Genomic DNA, 15,073 nt, shown 5'->3' with positions numbered 1-15,073 from the left:
GATTCATTTTGAAAGATAAATTGTAAACCTACTGTGAGCTACAAAGTTGTTCATTGATGGATTATGCTTTTGTTGAAGATGCCAGTGATATTTCTGGTAAAAAAATTAATTACCCAAGATTCTGCAAAGAAATCTTTACCAATCACATAACTGCGAGAAGCAACTCATGCCAAGAGAACACTTCAGCACCTGGCCATTCCCATGAAGCACTGTAAATAAATCCAGTTTCCCTATGTTCTTATATCTGAATATAGCCTAATATGCAGTATTTGCAATAAACAAAAAAGAAATTCTATATAAAATCAACATCTTTAAATCAATCATTTATATATCCCCATAATGTTTTATTCTGTTGTCATTCACAATACTTTATGGGACTGTAGTTAAAATTGTTAAGTACACAGCTTTGTACTTTTTTCTTTTTGTCCAATTTTCACTTTTTTGCTTCAAAGTTTGTAATTTTGTGATACACCTCATAGTGTACAGTAGGCTTGGATCATGGCTAAAAACGTGGGTGGGCACTTTATATTATAATATATCAGAGTACTGAGTACCACAACTGACCAATCAGAATCACTCAAAAGATCGATGTAATAAATATCTTTTGAAACCTTACTACACTCTTTTTGTGGTTTTACAGTTGTAACATTTTAATTCTACAAATCAAGATATTTGAGCAGAAACTGTGGTAAATGTTTTTAGGGGATTCATTATTTTATTCCAAAACTGATCGCTAAATACGTCTTCACACAAGGCTGTCATCTCAACAACATAGTTTGGTTTGCAGTTGATTTGTCGCTCAAGAACACTGCAGAGTTCATCGTCTTTCACACTCTACAGAAGCCAGTCATGTGTCCTAAATCTGCCTAAATCAAATCCCTCCTAAAATGAGGGAGATCGGCACAACCATTAAAGGAAACCGAGAACTTCTTTCATTAAAGAAATGTAGGTAGCCATTTAACTGAGATTCTTTCACTTCTATTGTGTTTGCTATAATAACTTGTACTCATTAAATGTAATTATTAATATTATTATTTGTATTAATAATAATATAATCATTAGTAGTAGTTGTTATAGTAGTAGTAGTTTAAAAGTATACAGTATGTAATGATGTATTATGATGCAATAATAATGTTCTGTTTTTTTTTTCTCAATACGATGCAGTGAGTAGAGCAACTGTCTGCTTACACAATGAGGAAAGATGCCAGGTGCAGGCTACATTCTCAGTAGTGATGCACAGTCCTGCTGGCTTACCCTGTAGTACAGCAGAAATAGCCAGCATCACACCATCTTTCTTGCTCTACCTAGCCCAGAATCTTCTGGACTTAACCGGTTCAAGCCAAGAATAGCAGTCTCCTGTGTTTTGCTGAAGTCCCCAAACGCACTCCTCTCAAACAAGGCTGAGCTAGAGCCATTTACTCAAAGAGAGAGAGAAGACGCAGAGACAGAAAGTTTCCATGAGAGCAGTTTGCACTGAATAATTAACCAAAAAGATTATAGCAACCTGCATGTGATACACTTCATAGCCTATTTCCATTCAAATGAGTGTTATTGGCTGTGCCTGAAACCTGAAAAAAATACGGTGGTAGGATGGCATCAGATGTTAGCATAACATCCTTTGATTTTTCTATTATTTGTGTGTGGTTCATCGAGTGCTGGAAAGACTGATGGAGCGGCTGATCATTTATGACTGTACATTCATAACATATTAATTCTGGAGAGAATCAGGCATTTGTAGTCATTAAATATTTGTCTGGTCATCTCTCACAAGAATTAGTTCTAGGTCATTCCACACGACAGTAATGCTTTAGAAGCTGGTTTGAAAGCCTTCATACTGCCTGTGAGGTCACTGACTGACCGGGACTTACATTTCAGACACAGCCATACACTTACATACATCAACTACATATTTAAAGGCAATTTTAGTAGTGCACACAAATTAACTAGAGGTCATCAGTGAATGAAATCACACAGTAAGAATCTCAAAATGTCCTCTGCCTGTCATTCACGAGCTTTTCTGTGTCTTTACACACCAGAATCGTGTCTGAAGTATAGATATTGTTGTCGTGAAGACAACAATATACTTCATGTTGAGCATAAATATAAAGCTTACTGATAAAGGACAAAAGTCAACAGTATTGACGGCAAAATAGACTATGTTTGACAGGTGCAATATGCCAGTGTGTCACCGGCCTAAGGTTTTCAAAAGGCATCAAGCAAGTGTGAACATCACTACAACTCTGAAAAAAACTATTGTAATTCAAACGCAGCTCCCGTCAGCATTTAAACAGACTTTACACTTTGGAAAAGTTATATATATTTTTTAAATATGGGCAGGCCTGCAAGCTGGGATTGGTAATGCTGCACTGTAATCATAGTTATTTATATTTTTCATTATATTTTATTATATGATATTGGTTTGAGACTGAGAGTATTTTATTTAGTGGAGAACTTTGCAGCAGTATTTTATTTCTTATTCTTTTTTATTTTACATATATTTTATTAAAAAGTATTTAAAAAAAATTGTAAACAAATTGTTAAAAAAAAGTTTATAGTAATAAACAACCTGCAGTTTAATGTTTGCATTTCTTTCCCTTACTGTACCGAAAATGAACCGAACCGTGACTTTAAAACCGAGGTACGTACTGAACCGTGATTTTTGCGTACCGTTACACCCCTAGTGTGGACACTAATGTAGTTCGTTATAGTTAACGTTCTTGGTATGAAAGGCCTAAACCCTCCGTTTTTGCACACCTTGCTGCAATAAAGAACAATGCTTTTCGTTTTCGACCAATCACAGGAAACCTGACTGACTGGAAGAATGGTCTCCTGACATTCACACGTTTACACGCACACCAAGCAAAACCTCAGGTTCATGAAAGTGTGACACATGTGCAGAGCTCCAACCATTAAACAAAGTTCTCACACATTACAGAAAATGCCCAGTGGGTTGTTCAAGCAGCAAATACGAGGCCTGCGCTATTTCAGTGGGCTCAAATGAAGCGCCATCTAAGATCTCAGTTAACAATATATACAAAGCGAGTACAAAGTTAGCCATGGACGTCCTTGGATCTGAAGCCAACGATGCTGTCTTGCTGTCGTTATTTGAGTTTGACAGGCCAAGGGAGGCACGTTCTGAGCCCCAGCATGGAGGAGAAGACAATGGTGGGCCTGTGCCGTTTGAACCGCAATCCCTTTTTCAGCCGCTGTCCGTTTTCCGCCACATATAGTTCGCCCTGCTGGGCGGCAGCGGTGATGCGGGCCACTAGCTCCCCGTGTTCCACCGCCTCCTGCTCGGAGCGCACAAACACCTCCCTGAGCTCCTCCAGTCGCCTCTCCATCTCCCTGATGACGCGCTGGCGCTCCTCCACCTCCAGGAGGCGCCGACGAGCTGCCTCGAACTCCATACTTGAGCTGGGGGTGACCAGCTTGGACGAGGGTGCCGTGGCAGCTGCAGAGGGCGGCTCGGAGCACGTTTGTCCTGCAGGGACTCTCCGAAAGTCTCCCATGGAGATGGATCTCCGCTGAGAAGACGAGGGAAGGAGGAAGTTGGAAGAAGAAGAACAAGAAGGATGGACATTCGTCGTAGATGGAACAGAAGATTCCAGCTCTGCATCGCTGTCAGAGTTCTCGTCCTCGTATTGGTGCTTCTTCATATTTGCGCACGGCTGCTGCAGTTGTTTTCTGTCGAGGTGCGAAGCGCTAGTAATTTTCTGTTTGTGCTGCCGTTTCCGTCGAGGAAGAGAGAGCTCAAGCAGCGTTTTGTTACCTGTGAGACGCTCCATTTATAAAGAAGACTCCGGCGCTGTTAGCTCTCACTGGAGGAGACTCGGCACACTCCATTGGACAAAAGGACGCCGAGTTTACTGCAGCTGATTGGATGCTCGCCGTCTGTTTTCCTGCCCACTCAGCATCCCCTTTCTTTCTCTTTTTTTCACTCTTTGCCGTCCCCAGAGATATCTATACCAAAAAGTGGTTATTCTTCACTATCCTTGCTTAATCATACCCTGTTCCCTCCCTCTGGGCAACACAGCCTCACGATTTAAGCAGATTTGACTGCCTGCCCCCCACACACACTCATACACGTTTCCCTCTCTCGTTCTCTTTGCAGTTATTCTATCTTTCTGCATTAATCTCACTCGTTTCCTCCCCTGCTGAGGTCATAATTAGCCAGAGATGTAAGATCATTAGCAAATACAACATTCCATGATCTACTGTTGCCAAGCAACAGATCTTGCCATTCATAAAACATGAGTTATATGTATATTCTGTATTTCACATAATATATAACAATAAATGTATAATTTGTTCGAGAAATAGAAGGTATGCTGAAAGATACAACACAACTTAATGAAATCTATCAGCCTTCAGATAATCTCCCTATTTGTGTCTTAACCATGGAAAGAAGGCAACAAAACTTTTATTTCAAACTGTCTTACAGAATGTGCAGTCTACCAATAAGTAGCAAAATAACAGTGTATAACGTGAGGGTCACACTAAAACATTTCTTACAATGCTAAATTGAATTTAATGATTGGAGGAAAAAAAACTATAGCCTACACTGAGAGATTTATAGCTATCAACTTCAACATCAAATGGTGGTATTAATATGGTACTGTTTGGGGAAAAAAAGACAATGGAATAAAAATTAAATAATTTTTTTTTTACATGTTACGGGCTAACGTAAATAACACCATGCAAAAAAAAAAAGATACAAAATAATATATTAAATTAATTATTAGAAACCTTTTGGAGTTTCTAAAAGGTTTCTAATAATTAGAAACCTTTTAGAAACCTTTTAGAAATCAAATTTTAGTAGTCACACATATACACGGAAGACTTGCTACCCATAAGCCACTGCTGTGACTGTTTATCCGATATTTCTGTACTTTGACATGGTAAAGATGCTTAATGTTATAGTAACACCTGATTATTTCATATGTCATTGAAGCATCACTGTCAGATGAAATAAAAACAGGCTGATTTGTGTGGACTTCATTCAGTGGCTCCCTAACCATTTCCCCAGTCCCCCCTCAACCTGACACCACATCATTAGAACAAAGCTTAATGTGAAACCAGCCCCTATCATTAGACTAATGCTGGGAAGAGACTGCAGCGGAAGTTTGGTCAGATCTCAAGAACACTACAGATAATGGGAAAATCTATCGTCTCCGCCTCTAAACTGCTCAAAACCACTGTAAATGAATAATTCAAATATTTCATGGTTTTATATGGTGCAATAATTGACATTGTGCATTTGAACTGCACTTTGATTCTTTGCATACACTTGTTTCATAGACAAGAGAAAATCACTCAAAAATATCAGTGTTATCTGATCAAGCAATAAAAAAAACACACTAGCCTGCAGAAGAGATAACAGCTGTGAAGCAGCAATAGTGATTCTGAGCCCCCTTTTTGTTAAAAATAAGCTGGGACAGTACAAAGTGAGAATCACCATCTGAGATTACAGCAGTTGTTGGTAGAAGGGGGAGAGAAGGGGCTCTCAGTGTTGGATTAATGATGGATTTATTTCAGAAATTCCATCAGTACTGTTCAGAGAGGTGCTGCAGATGTTACTTTGATGTGACGCCAAGGCAGAAGAGAGAGCATGAAATTGTATTGAAGATAATAAGACATTTGCTTGGTACAGACATGATTGAAGTGAATGAGCTTAAATTACATATTTAACTATTCGTTTTATATCATATTTGCAATTTTTGCAACTAAATAATATCAAATATTTTTAATTTTATACAATGATAATAGCAACAAAAAGGTAACAGGGTTGCATATTTTACCTAAATATAACTCAGAAGGAGCCACATATGTTTTTGGAGTTATCAATTAATTATATGATAAATACACAAGACACTAACCTCTCATGTGACATATAGGTTTACATACACTTCATCCAGAGGTTCTCAGATCCTTTAATTTTGGCCAAACAATGTTTGTGTTTGAGGGGCAGTATAGGGAGAATATGGGATATTACTAGAGGAGACAGACAAAACAGATGGAGAGGAGAGAAATATGTTGGAGAGAGAGAATGGGAAAGTGAGGACAGGATTAAAAACAGACAGGTGAATGGACAGAGATAGTGTATATTCAAGAGCTTTGTCATTCATTCATTCAGACTCAGATAATCCCACTACATCATGGCCTAAATTCTGATATACAAAGCTCTCATTTTGTCTGACTTTTAGTATAATAATCCAATGAGCAGATTACAAATATAATGTGTCCCAATACTGCCAAATACATTGAGGTGGAGACCTCACATGGGCCAAATTATGATTCAGTGACTGAAAAAGAAAAGGTCATTCAAAATAAATCAAGACAAAACAAATATTTAACGAGATACAGGACAAGTCATACTTTTTTCTTTTCTTTTAATAGAAAGGCATCAAGATGAAGGTTCTTTAATTCAGTCCCTTGACTGTAAAAGCAACAACAACCCATCCCACCCCCCTCCCCAACATCAGGAAGAAGAAACAAACACATTTACTCAGTAATACGACCCAATTCTGTGACTCCTAGCAAATAAAGCAGGTTTTTTTATCAAGGAAAGACAAATAAATCACAAGATTTTTTTTTTTTCAACGATAAGGCAATAATAACCCCCAATACCATACAAATAGCAAATAAGGTTTGGGACAAACAGAATGCACAATTACAGACAGACTGTGTTTTTTAACACTTTGGACACAGTTCCAAATTCTGTTCCAATTACTGTTTTTTGAGATTTGAAAGAATAATTCACCCATGAATTAATATTCTGTTAATTTATTTTTTCACCCTCATGTCATTCCAAACCTGTATCAATCTATATTTATAATAGGATGACCATGATATCCTTTTTCAATAGGATGAAAGTGAATCCCTGGTCTCTATTCACTTTCACTGCACGGGAAAGTACAGTTCGGATATTCCACTTAATGTTTTCTTTCGTCGAATAAAGAAAGTCTGGTTTGGAAAGACATGAGGGTGAGTAAATTATAACATTTTGCATTTTAGAGTGAGCTATTCCAAGTAAAACTAGTTTTAATAACCAAACCAATCAGTACTAGATGCTTTTATAATTCTTTCTGTTCTTAATAATTCAAGAATTCCAGGGGAATGTAAAATAATACTGCAAGCACATCCTAAAACTTTGAAGATGTGTTTGACTGGTAAAGGGTGCAATACTTGAGCAAGACAAGGCTTTGTGAATTTGCAAGGCAATGCTAAGAACGGCCTGAGCACAATACAGTTCCACCACACTGAGCATCTGAACGCAGGGAGAACAAGGAATAGGACAGACAAAGTAAAAATATACACAATCATTAAATTATTTCCTCAACTGTCATATTTATACACTTTTGTGCTCAATGTGCCTTTATAAAATAACTTCTCTTCAAGCTAAACAACAAATACAACAAAATCAGAACACAGGATACAGTAGTCAATGTCCAGAAAAAAGCACTGGTCTAACAGGAGCAACATTTTTTCATGCCAAAAGCTTCAGACGTCATTTCACATACACACTTTTTTCATTCTTTGCTTTAATAAACACACAAAAAGACGATTTCTGAACTGTCCTCACCAGTGCTGACAGATTCTCCAAGCAAAAGTGCAGAGTTAGGGAAAACACGAAAGAAACAAGACAGCATTGTACAAATCCATGCAGAAAGCACTTCCATTCTGTTTAGGCTGATAGTCATGTGAACATGCTCATCGGATCCTTGTGGAAGATATGTTAAACTTTTACTCATCCATGTGTGTAAAATCTTATATTGGAGTATCTCGGTTTCTCCTAAAGTGAGCTTTTAGGAAGAGTCTGACAAAGAGAGAACTACTGGACAACTGGAAAGCAGAAGAGCTGAAAGTCTTCCAAGAACAGACAGATCTTATGCAAATCAACATAAAAATCCAGTTCAACAAACTATAGAGGTAAAACAAAAAAATATATGTAAAAAAAACCAAAAAAAAAAACCCGGGGAATAAAAAAAAAAAAAAGACAATCCAAAACTCAGCAGTGTTGATATTTAGGTAGTACAGTACCAAGACATAAATGCACTGGGAATATTGTGTATTTTATAACAGTATCTGTTACCCGGTTTTTTGAAATCTTTGTCATACACAGACTCACGCGCGCACACACACACACACACACACACACACACACACCCCTACTTCTGGGAGAATGGAACTCTCACTGGCCACGCCCCTCAAACTTCATCTGTCAATCACCTCCCTTGCCTAGTGTGCTTGCCAGCTCCACTGCAGTGCTGATGTCATGGGCAGGTTCAAGAGACCGTCTTTAGTCCGTAGAGCTTCAGTGTGGTTCTTCCATCCATCAGTCCTTTACACAACTGCATTCAGTCTGGAGTACTACTCCAATTCTTCATTCCTCCTTCTCTACAGAGATGTGGAAGGAAGCTTTTTCACCCGTCTCTGCGCCAGGAATGAGGACACGATGGGCTTCAGTTCAGGGGGTGGTTGGGAACTCTTCAGTGCTGAATATGTGGCAGCCATCGCCCCCTATGAGGAGAGAGTTGGTCAAGTAATAGACCACTAGTTCTTTATGATAAATTTAAAAGCCTCACGGCTGGGATACCTTGACAAGCTTGGCATCTTGATGTTGTAGCTGGCTGTTTGGAAGTTTGTCTCTCTGAATGATCCAAGGATGTTTCAGGACCTGCTTGGCTGTGAGCCGCTGGTGAGGGTCCACATGGAGCATTTTAGAGACCAAATCCTGTGTGAAAAATCATGAGTTTAAGAAAATAATAACCCTGTCAGAGTGGTTTGAATGGCTTTGTGGACGGGGGTGGGGTCATGGCCTACTTTGGCAGCATCAGACACCGCGTCCCAGTTGCCTCCCATCAGAGTAAAGTGTCCGCTCCCTATCCGACTCAGAATCTCTTCTGGAGTGTCTTCTGGTCCATTGGCAAATGGAGTAAAACTGGTACAATTAAAAAAACAAAGGAAAAATTAGTGTGGATGTGGGTGTTTTTTCAGATTTTGTGTGGGGAAACTGAGTCTGCGATATTTATTAATAATGGGAGTGAATTACCCAGCAAGCATAGTGTATAGTAATACTCCAAGACTCCAAATGTCACAGCCCTCGTCATAGCCCTGTCTTTTCAGTACCTGCAACACAAAACGATACGTTTCAGCACAGTAATTGAGAATACTCAAAACCACATTTCACAAAAACATCACTGTGACACCAGAGAATTTAAAGCCACATAGTACAAACTGTCCTTTGCTACAAATAACTCCTGAAGAGAAGCATACAAAGTCACAACTAATGTGTTTTTCATTTTCACTGTAGTTATAAAACATCAGACATTTAATATGTTTATTGGTCTATACAGAATTCCACAGTCTGTTGTGAGAACAAGCACTGACCTCGGGTGCTACAAAGTTGGCAGTATAGCAGGGTGTCATGAGAAGGCCATTGTCTGCCCGGAGCTGCTTGGCAAAACCAAAATCACAGATGCGCAGAGATTCTGGATTACCAGACTCATCGACGTACAGAATATTACTGGGCTTCAGGTCCCTGTGAACAACCTTGTAGAAAAAGAATTTTAGAATCATTTACATTTTCCTGCATAACTTACAGACAGTTACAAATCTAACGGTCATCTTTACGTGCAAAAATAATTTATAGGTGTCAACTAGTAACTGTACCAGTAATAGTGCAGCAGTTATGAAAAAGACTACATTATATCAAATTTCAAGTTGAGTATTAAAATTGCCCCCGCAATAGGCAATCGTACCACTTGAATAATACATTTTAAACCAACTATATCTTAAATAAGATGAAACCTTAAGTAGTAATATTATTGTTTTAATATTACTTAATAGTTTATTTGGCACTTATTCTTTTGGGAATGTGTTTAAATCAAAAGTCTAAAGCCCTTTCACACATACAGACTTTTCCGGAAAATTACCGGTAAATTGCCGTAAAGAGATCATGTGTGAACAGGATCTTTTAAAAAAAATACCGGTAAATTCGTTCCGGCAATTTACCGGTATGAGAAGTTGTAACATTACCAGTAAATTGCCGGAATACTGCTGTGTGTGAACGCAGAAGGAAAATTACCAGTATGAGCACGTACGAGTTCAGAACGCGGTGACGTAAGACGTCTACTCCGGGCCAATCATAACAATGTGATGCATTCACGCACTGTTTAAGAAAATAAAATAAATGTCATCCAACTGAAGCGACAGTGAAATTAAAGCGCTTCTCCTTATCCGGGAGGATGAAGAAATATTTAGTCATCTGAGAGGAACTGTTAGTGATGCAATAACTTCTTGCAATGCATTCACAGGACAAAGTCAAGTCATCAATAAACTGAAAACAGTGTGTCTTAATATCTAAAAAATAAACGACCATCACAAACGAAGTAGTAGTGGAAGTATTTCTTGTTCCTATATGACTTGTTCCTATATGATTTCTTGTTCCTTTTGTCAGTCTATTTGGGGGTCCTGCTACTCCACAAATCCTGTAGCTCTAAACCAGTGGATCTCAACCCGCGGCACGTCATGAAATCACACGCTGCCCACCATGCCGAACACAATTAATAAAAAAAAATACCGTTAAACATGCCTATAAGTTTTGTTTTTAAAGCAATAAGCGGCCAGCACAGAGAGAGTTGATCATAGCCTATGTTTGATCAGTTTAGCCTTCTTAAATCATCACGAATTGTCTAAAATAAAATCTAAAGATATAAAACAGTCCAAGCATAACGATGTTTTAACGTTAAACCCAGATACATGTGTGCTATATCGAATATTTTGAAAGATAAAGCAAGCTTTTTTTGGAACATATGGTGCCAGCGCGATAATAATATAAAATAAAGAAAATAAACATGCTTTCTGCCGTCTCGTCTTGAACAGGAGCGCTTACAAAAATAAACCGAAACTCAGCGAATACATGCCTCAAAGACATGATAAATATATCTATACAAAGCTTTAAATTACTACTTAACGAAATAATAAAAACAAACAAACAACAAAAAATCAATACAATCATAATCCGTATAGAAGACGCGTCTAATGAGGAGATGACGAGTCAGGCAACTTCATCAGGGACACCGACTCAGAAAACACTAGTTTATTAGTAAATAATTCTAATATATTTTTACTATTTCCCTCCGTCACATTCATGGTAATTTCTTTTTTTCCGGTGCTTTGCAACATAATTTGAACTCAATTTGAACGCAGAACTGTTTATCTGCGCTGATAGACTATTTGATATGAATTTGGATCTGCATAGTCTACATTTGTGAACGCACCTATTCTGCGATGTCGCGCGTCTTACAGACTGCAATTTACAATCGCAACTTCATTGTGCTATTACTCCTTTCAAGACGAATTTCACTAAATTGGTCTGCTCCCGACAGCATCATGTGTTTTATTAATGGTGAGTATAATTATTTAAACCAGTCGTCTATTAGGATGTCTCCATAACAAAAGCAGTTACAGACGTCACAGAATTTACCGGTATTTTGGAATGGATGTGTGAATGGTACTTTTCCGGTAATTTACCGGTTAAGTCGTTCCGGTAATTTTACGGCAATTTACTGGTATTACTGTGTGAAAGAGGCTGTGTGAGATCTATGTTATAATTCTATTAAATATTGTGCTAAAAATAAATGTAGTGTTACAATTGCCCTCAGTCCCTCTTTACTATTATATTGGGGTAAGATTTCAAAGAAGAGTGGTTTAATTTAATTGATTTGAGTCCGTTTTTTCATTCCTCAAGAGCTACAATTTTCCCCAATCCCACTTTAGCATTATATCAGGGTAAGATTTCAAGGAAGAGTGGTTTAACTGAATTGATTTGAGTCCATTTCTTTTCATTTTTCAAGCACTGCTATAATATTTGCTATACAAAGCTATAGGATGATAGGCCTCAGAAGCCTATCCATCATGGTTCTTCTGGGAAAGATGTCAACATAAAAACGATTTAATCACAATAAATGTTGCAAACAGAGGGGAGTAGAACAGAAGCGGGTCCAGGGAAGAGCCCTGAGGAACACCCTTAGAGAGGGGGGGGAGAAAGACTCTGTCTCAAGCGGTGAATCATAATAACATATTCTGTACTAGTGGCAGGTTATTATCAACAAGACAAATATAATTGTGTTTGTCCATGCATGTTTTCTCACCCCTTGAGAGTGCAGGTATTCCACGGTCTTTGTGATAGTGTGCAGCACAGCACTAGCCTCTCTCTCTGAGAAAAACTTCTGCTTGAGGATTCTGTCCAGCAGTTCACCTCCTCGCATCAGCTCAGTGACCAGGTACATCTGCTTCCCATTGTCATACACCTGCACCACAATTTTTTTTTCTTTTTAATAAACTTTGAATGGTAGCATTTTTAGCTCCCTGTATTGTGTGCATATATTAAATTTCAATAATGCAGATTATTTCTGCAAATCAGGTAATTGTGAAATAATATGCTGTTGTACTAACATCTTTGAGAGTGATGATGTTGGGGTGCTGGCCGTATCTCAGCAGGATCTCAATTTCTTCTGATGGGTCAGTGTTTGTTTTATCAATCACCTATCAGAATTATACAATAAATGATGTACAGTATTAGTCACCCGAAGACCACATGCATCTAAAACTCTTTTAGTGAACATAGCCTTCATCTTTTTGTTGATGATGTTTAAGTAAAAGAGCATTCAAAAGAAAATATAAATTTTATTTACATATAAATAAATTGCACCCAATTGCACTGTCCATGGAGCGGACCTGACTCACATTTCACTGCTGGTTATGTATGCTATATATAATTTAGTATGTGACGAATAAAAATCTTGAATCTTGAATCTAAAGAAATACAACTGTATACTATCTGAAACACAGATTTTAGGATTCATAGCTACAGTTATTTTCTACAAAGCATCAAAATACGTCTAAAAAAACAAACTGACTCAATACAGTTTCATCAAAAAGTCACAGAAAAAGAGTCACAGATGCTTAGGTAAACTAAGCAATTAATGGTGATGTCAAAAAAGAAAAGATAATTTAAAGCCATTTGTATGACATCAGTACTATATTTAAAGATAAGAGTGAGTCACTAACCTTCACTGCGTACTCTGTGTTGGTTGTTTTGTGTATGCAGCGTTTGCAGACAGAGAAAGAGCCCATGCCGATGTCCTCCTTCAGTATGTAACCATCGCTGAACAAGATGTTCTTACCGTGAAGCTGCTGCTTGAAGACAGATACACAGAGTATTAGAACAGCCACACCCACACACACCAATAATAATTCTTTCAAACACAGGCAATAACACTACATACTATCATTACAGTTTGAACTCAATACAGCGAATGCTGGATAGCACAGAATGATGATATCACTAATACAAAGTAAAGCCATTTACTTTATGCAGAACAAATTTTTCACTAATCGCATCCTTCATTAACACTGAACCACTGTATCATCTTCATCTCCATTAAAGTGCATTACGCTCACTCTTACATAAATCAAAGTGAAAAGATAGAAATACTGCTATCTAGTGGTCAAGATTTCAAGCTCATTTAATCATAATCATACTGTAAGATGTTTGGGCTTCAAAACAAGTTATAGTCTAACCTCAAGCAATTTAATTGTTTCATAAGTGAACACCTCTTAAACAGTCCTTGTGGGTGTTCCGGTCGGATATCCTTATCACTTTCATCATCACATGAATATTATATTGTTTATCAACTTTAAACGACCATGACAAGAAAAGCTGGAAACTGTAACTTGGCACAAAATACTTGTTCTGTGCTAATTAACAGTATTCCACTGGTTAACTTAAGCTTTACCTGAACCCAATAATACAGTCATAGACTGTCATAAAAGCTGAGAAGGAATGGTACATTAACCACAGCAAAATACAAAGTTATTTTCAGCTGTATTTCTATATATAACTGAATGCATACCTGTACTACAGGGTGTGGAGGGGGCTGAGATGGCTCTTCTTTGCCCTCCTCCTCTAGCATTGCTGTGGCAACAAAGCTGAAGCCCCGGAAGAGCTGATGAGCCCCTGCACTGGGAGGAACACCTGGGGAATCTGAGAAAGGCCAAGAAGCAGAGAAATCATGAAGCCCACACTCATATTCCATATTATCCAAGCTGATGGCATTTGAAAAATCCACCCAAAGCTCCAAATTAACTGCCGTGAGCTCAGCTTGAACATCAAGATGAAACTACAGCCATCTGTTCTATGGCTATCCTATCCACGAAGAGACCACAGACACTATTAAGGGGAGAGTTCACCCAAAAATGAATATTGTAAGTATTATGCAATTCAATGCTGTGCATGTATTAATATTTTTTTTTATTTTGTGTAACATAGAAGGAATATTGAGCAGAATTTTCATGCTGCTCTTTTCCATAAAATGAAAGTGAATGGAGACCACAGTAAGATGTAACAAATCTGACAGCCTCTGGCCTCCATCCACATTTATTATATGTATAAGAGGAACTTTCTGATAACATTCTGCAACACAACTCCTTTTGTTTACAACAGAACTAAGGTAATATTTAGGTTTCAAACAACTTGAGGGTGGGTATTTTATTTTTAGGTGAACTATCTCTTTAAATTCCCCAGTAGTTTGTTTTGAATGCCATGGTCTAAAAAAATCTAACTGTCCACAAGAACTACTGAGACTAGTCACAGATCAGAGAAATGATCCCTCACCTTTGGGGGTACGAGAAGTGAACTCTGAGTCAAAGTAAAAGGTATCGTCAGGTCTGGCCACTGCTGGCTTGAATGGAGGTTTTATTTCTCGTCTAAAGAGTTTCTGAAAATGATTTTAAAAAATATGTTTTTCACACTCAACCATTACTGAAGCCTTTAAAAGACATATTCCTTTAGATTGGCAGAAATCAGAAGAACTTACATTCCAATCAATCGTGATAAAGAATGAATGGCGTTTGATTTCCTCAGCTCCGTCTGGATCAGATCCTGGTAACAGTTAATGTATGAAAAAGACTCTTAAAGGGGTCATATGATGCTTTCTCTTTGGAGTGTTACAAGCTGACTGTGCATAGATACGATCCCTGAAGTTGCAAAGACTAATGTCTCAAAACC

At 37.9% G+C, this 15,073-nt stretch overlaps 2 protein-coding genes across 9 annotated transcripts in view; both read right to left on the bottom strand.

The window, feature by feature from the left end:
* Window positions 1-3,080: 3,080 nt before the first annotated feature.
* LOC132112076 (uncharacterized) lies at window positions 3,081-3,821 on the bottom strand. Its single transcript, XM_059519667.1, has one exon. The coding sequence runs from the start codon at window positions 3,783-3,785 to the stop codon at window positions 3,102-3,104; it is 684 nt and encodes a 227-aa protein (XP_059375650.1). The 5' UTR covers window positions 3,786-3,821; the 3' UTR covers window positions 3,081-3,101.
* A 4,314-nt stretch (window positions 3,822-8,135) lies between these two features.
* The window catches only part of LOC132111576 (ribosomal protein S6 kinase 2 alpha-like), a 74,709-nt gene continuing 67,771 nt past the window's right edge, over window positions 8,136-15,073 (bottom strand). For 5 of the 8 annotated variants that reach the window (XM_059518994.1, XM_059518997.1, XM_059518999.1 and 2 more), the window contains 11 exons: window positions 14,883-14,947; window positions 14,681-14,783; window positions 13,920-14,050; window positions 13,075-13,203; window positions 12,460-12,549; window positions 12,156-12,314; window positions 9,391-9,552; window positions 9,053-9,129; window positions 8,824-8,941; window positions 8,597-8,734; window positions 8,136-8,520 (listed from right to left, as the gene is read on the bottom strand). In XM_059518994.1, coding sequence (XP_059374977.1) covers window positions 8,398-8,520; window positions 8,597-8,734; window positions 8,824-8,941; window positions 9,053-9,129; window positions 9,391-9,552; window positions 12,156-12,314; window positions 12,460-12,549; window positions 13,075-13,203; window positions 13,920-14,050; window positions 14,681-14,783; window positions 14,883-14,947 — 1,295 coding nt within the window. In that variant the 3' untranslated portion in view covers window positions 8,136-8,397. The remainder of the gene's footprint in view (window positions 8,521-8,596; window positions 8,735-8,823; window positions 8,942-9,052; window positions 9,130-9,390; window positions 9,553-12,155; window positions 12,315-12,459; window positions 12,550-13,074; window positions 13,204-13,919; window positions 14,051-14,680; window positions 14,784-14,882; window positions 14,948-15,073) is intronic. The other 3 variants (XM_059518995.1, XM_059518998.1, XM_059518993.1) reach the window with 1 other exon arrangement.

The sequence above is a fragment of the Carassius carassius genome, chromosome 31 (genome assembly GCF_963082965.1).
Source record: "Carassius carassius chromosome 31, fCarCar2.1, whole genome shotgun sequence".
Taxonomy (NCBI): domain Eukaryota; kingdom Metazoa; phylum Chordata; class Actinopteri; order Cypriniformes; family Cyprinidae; genus Carassius; species Carassius carassius.
Note: the sequence above shows the minus strand (reverse complement) of the source record. Positions and strands in the feature narration are given on the sequence as shown.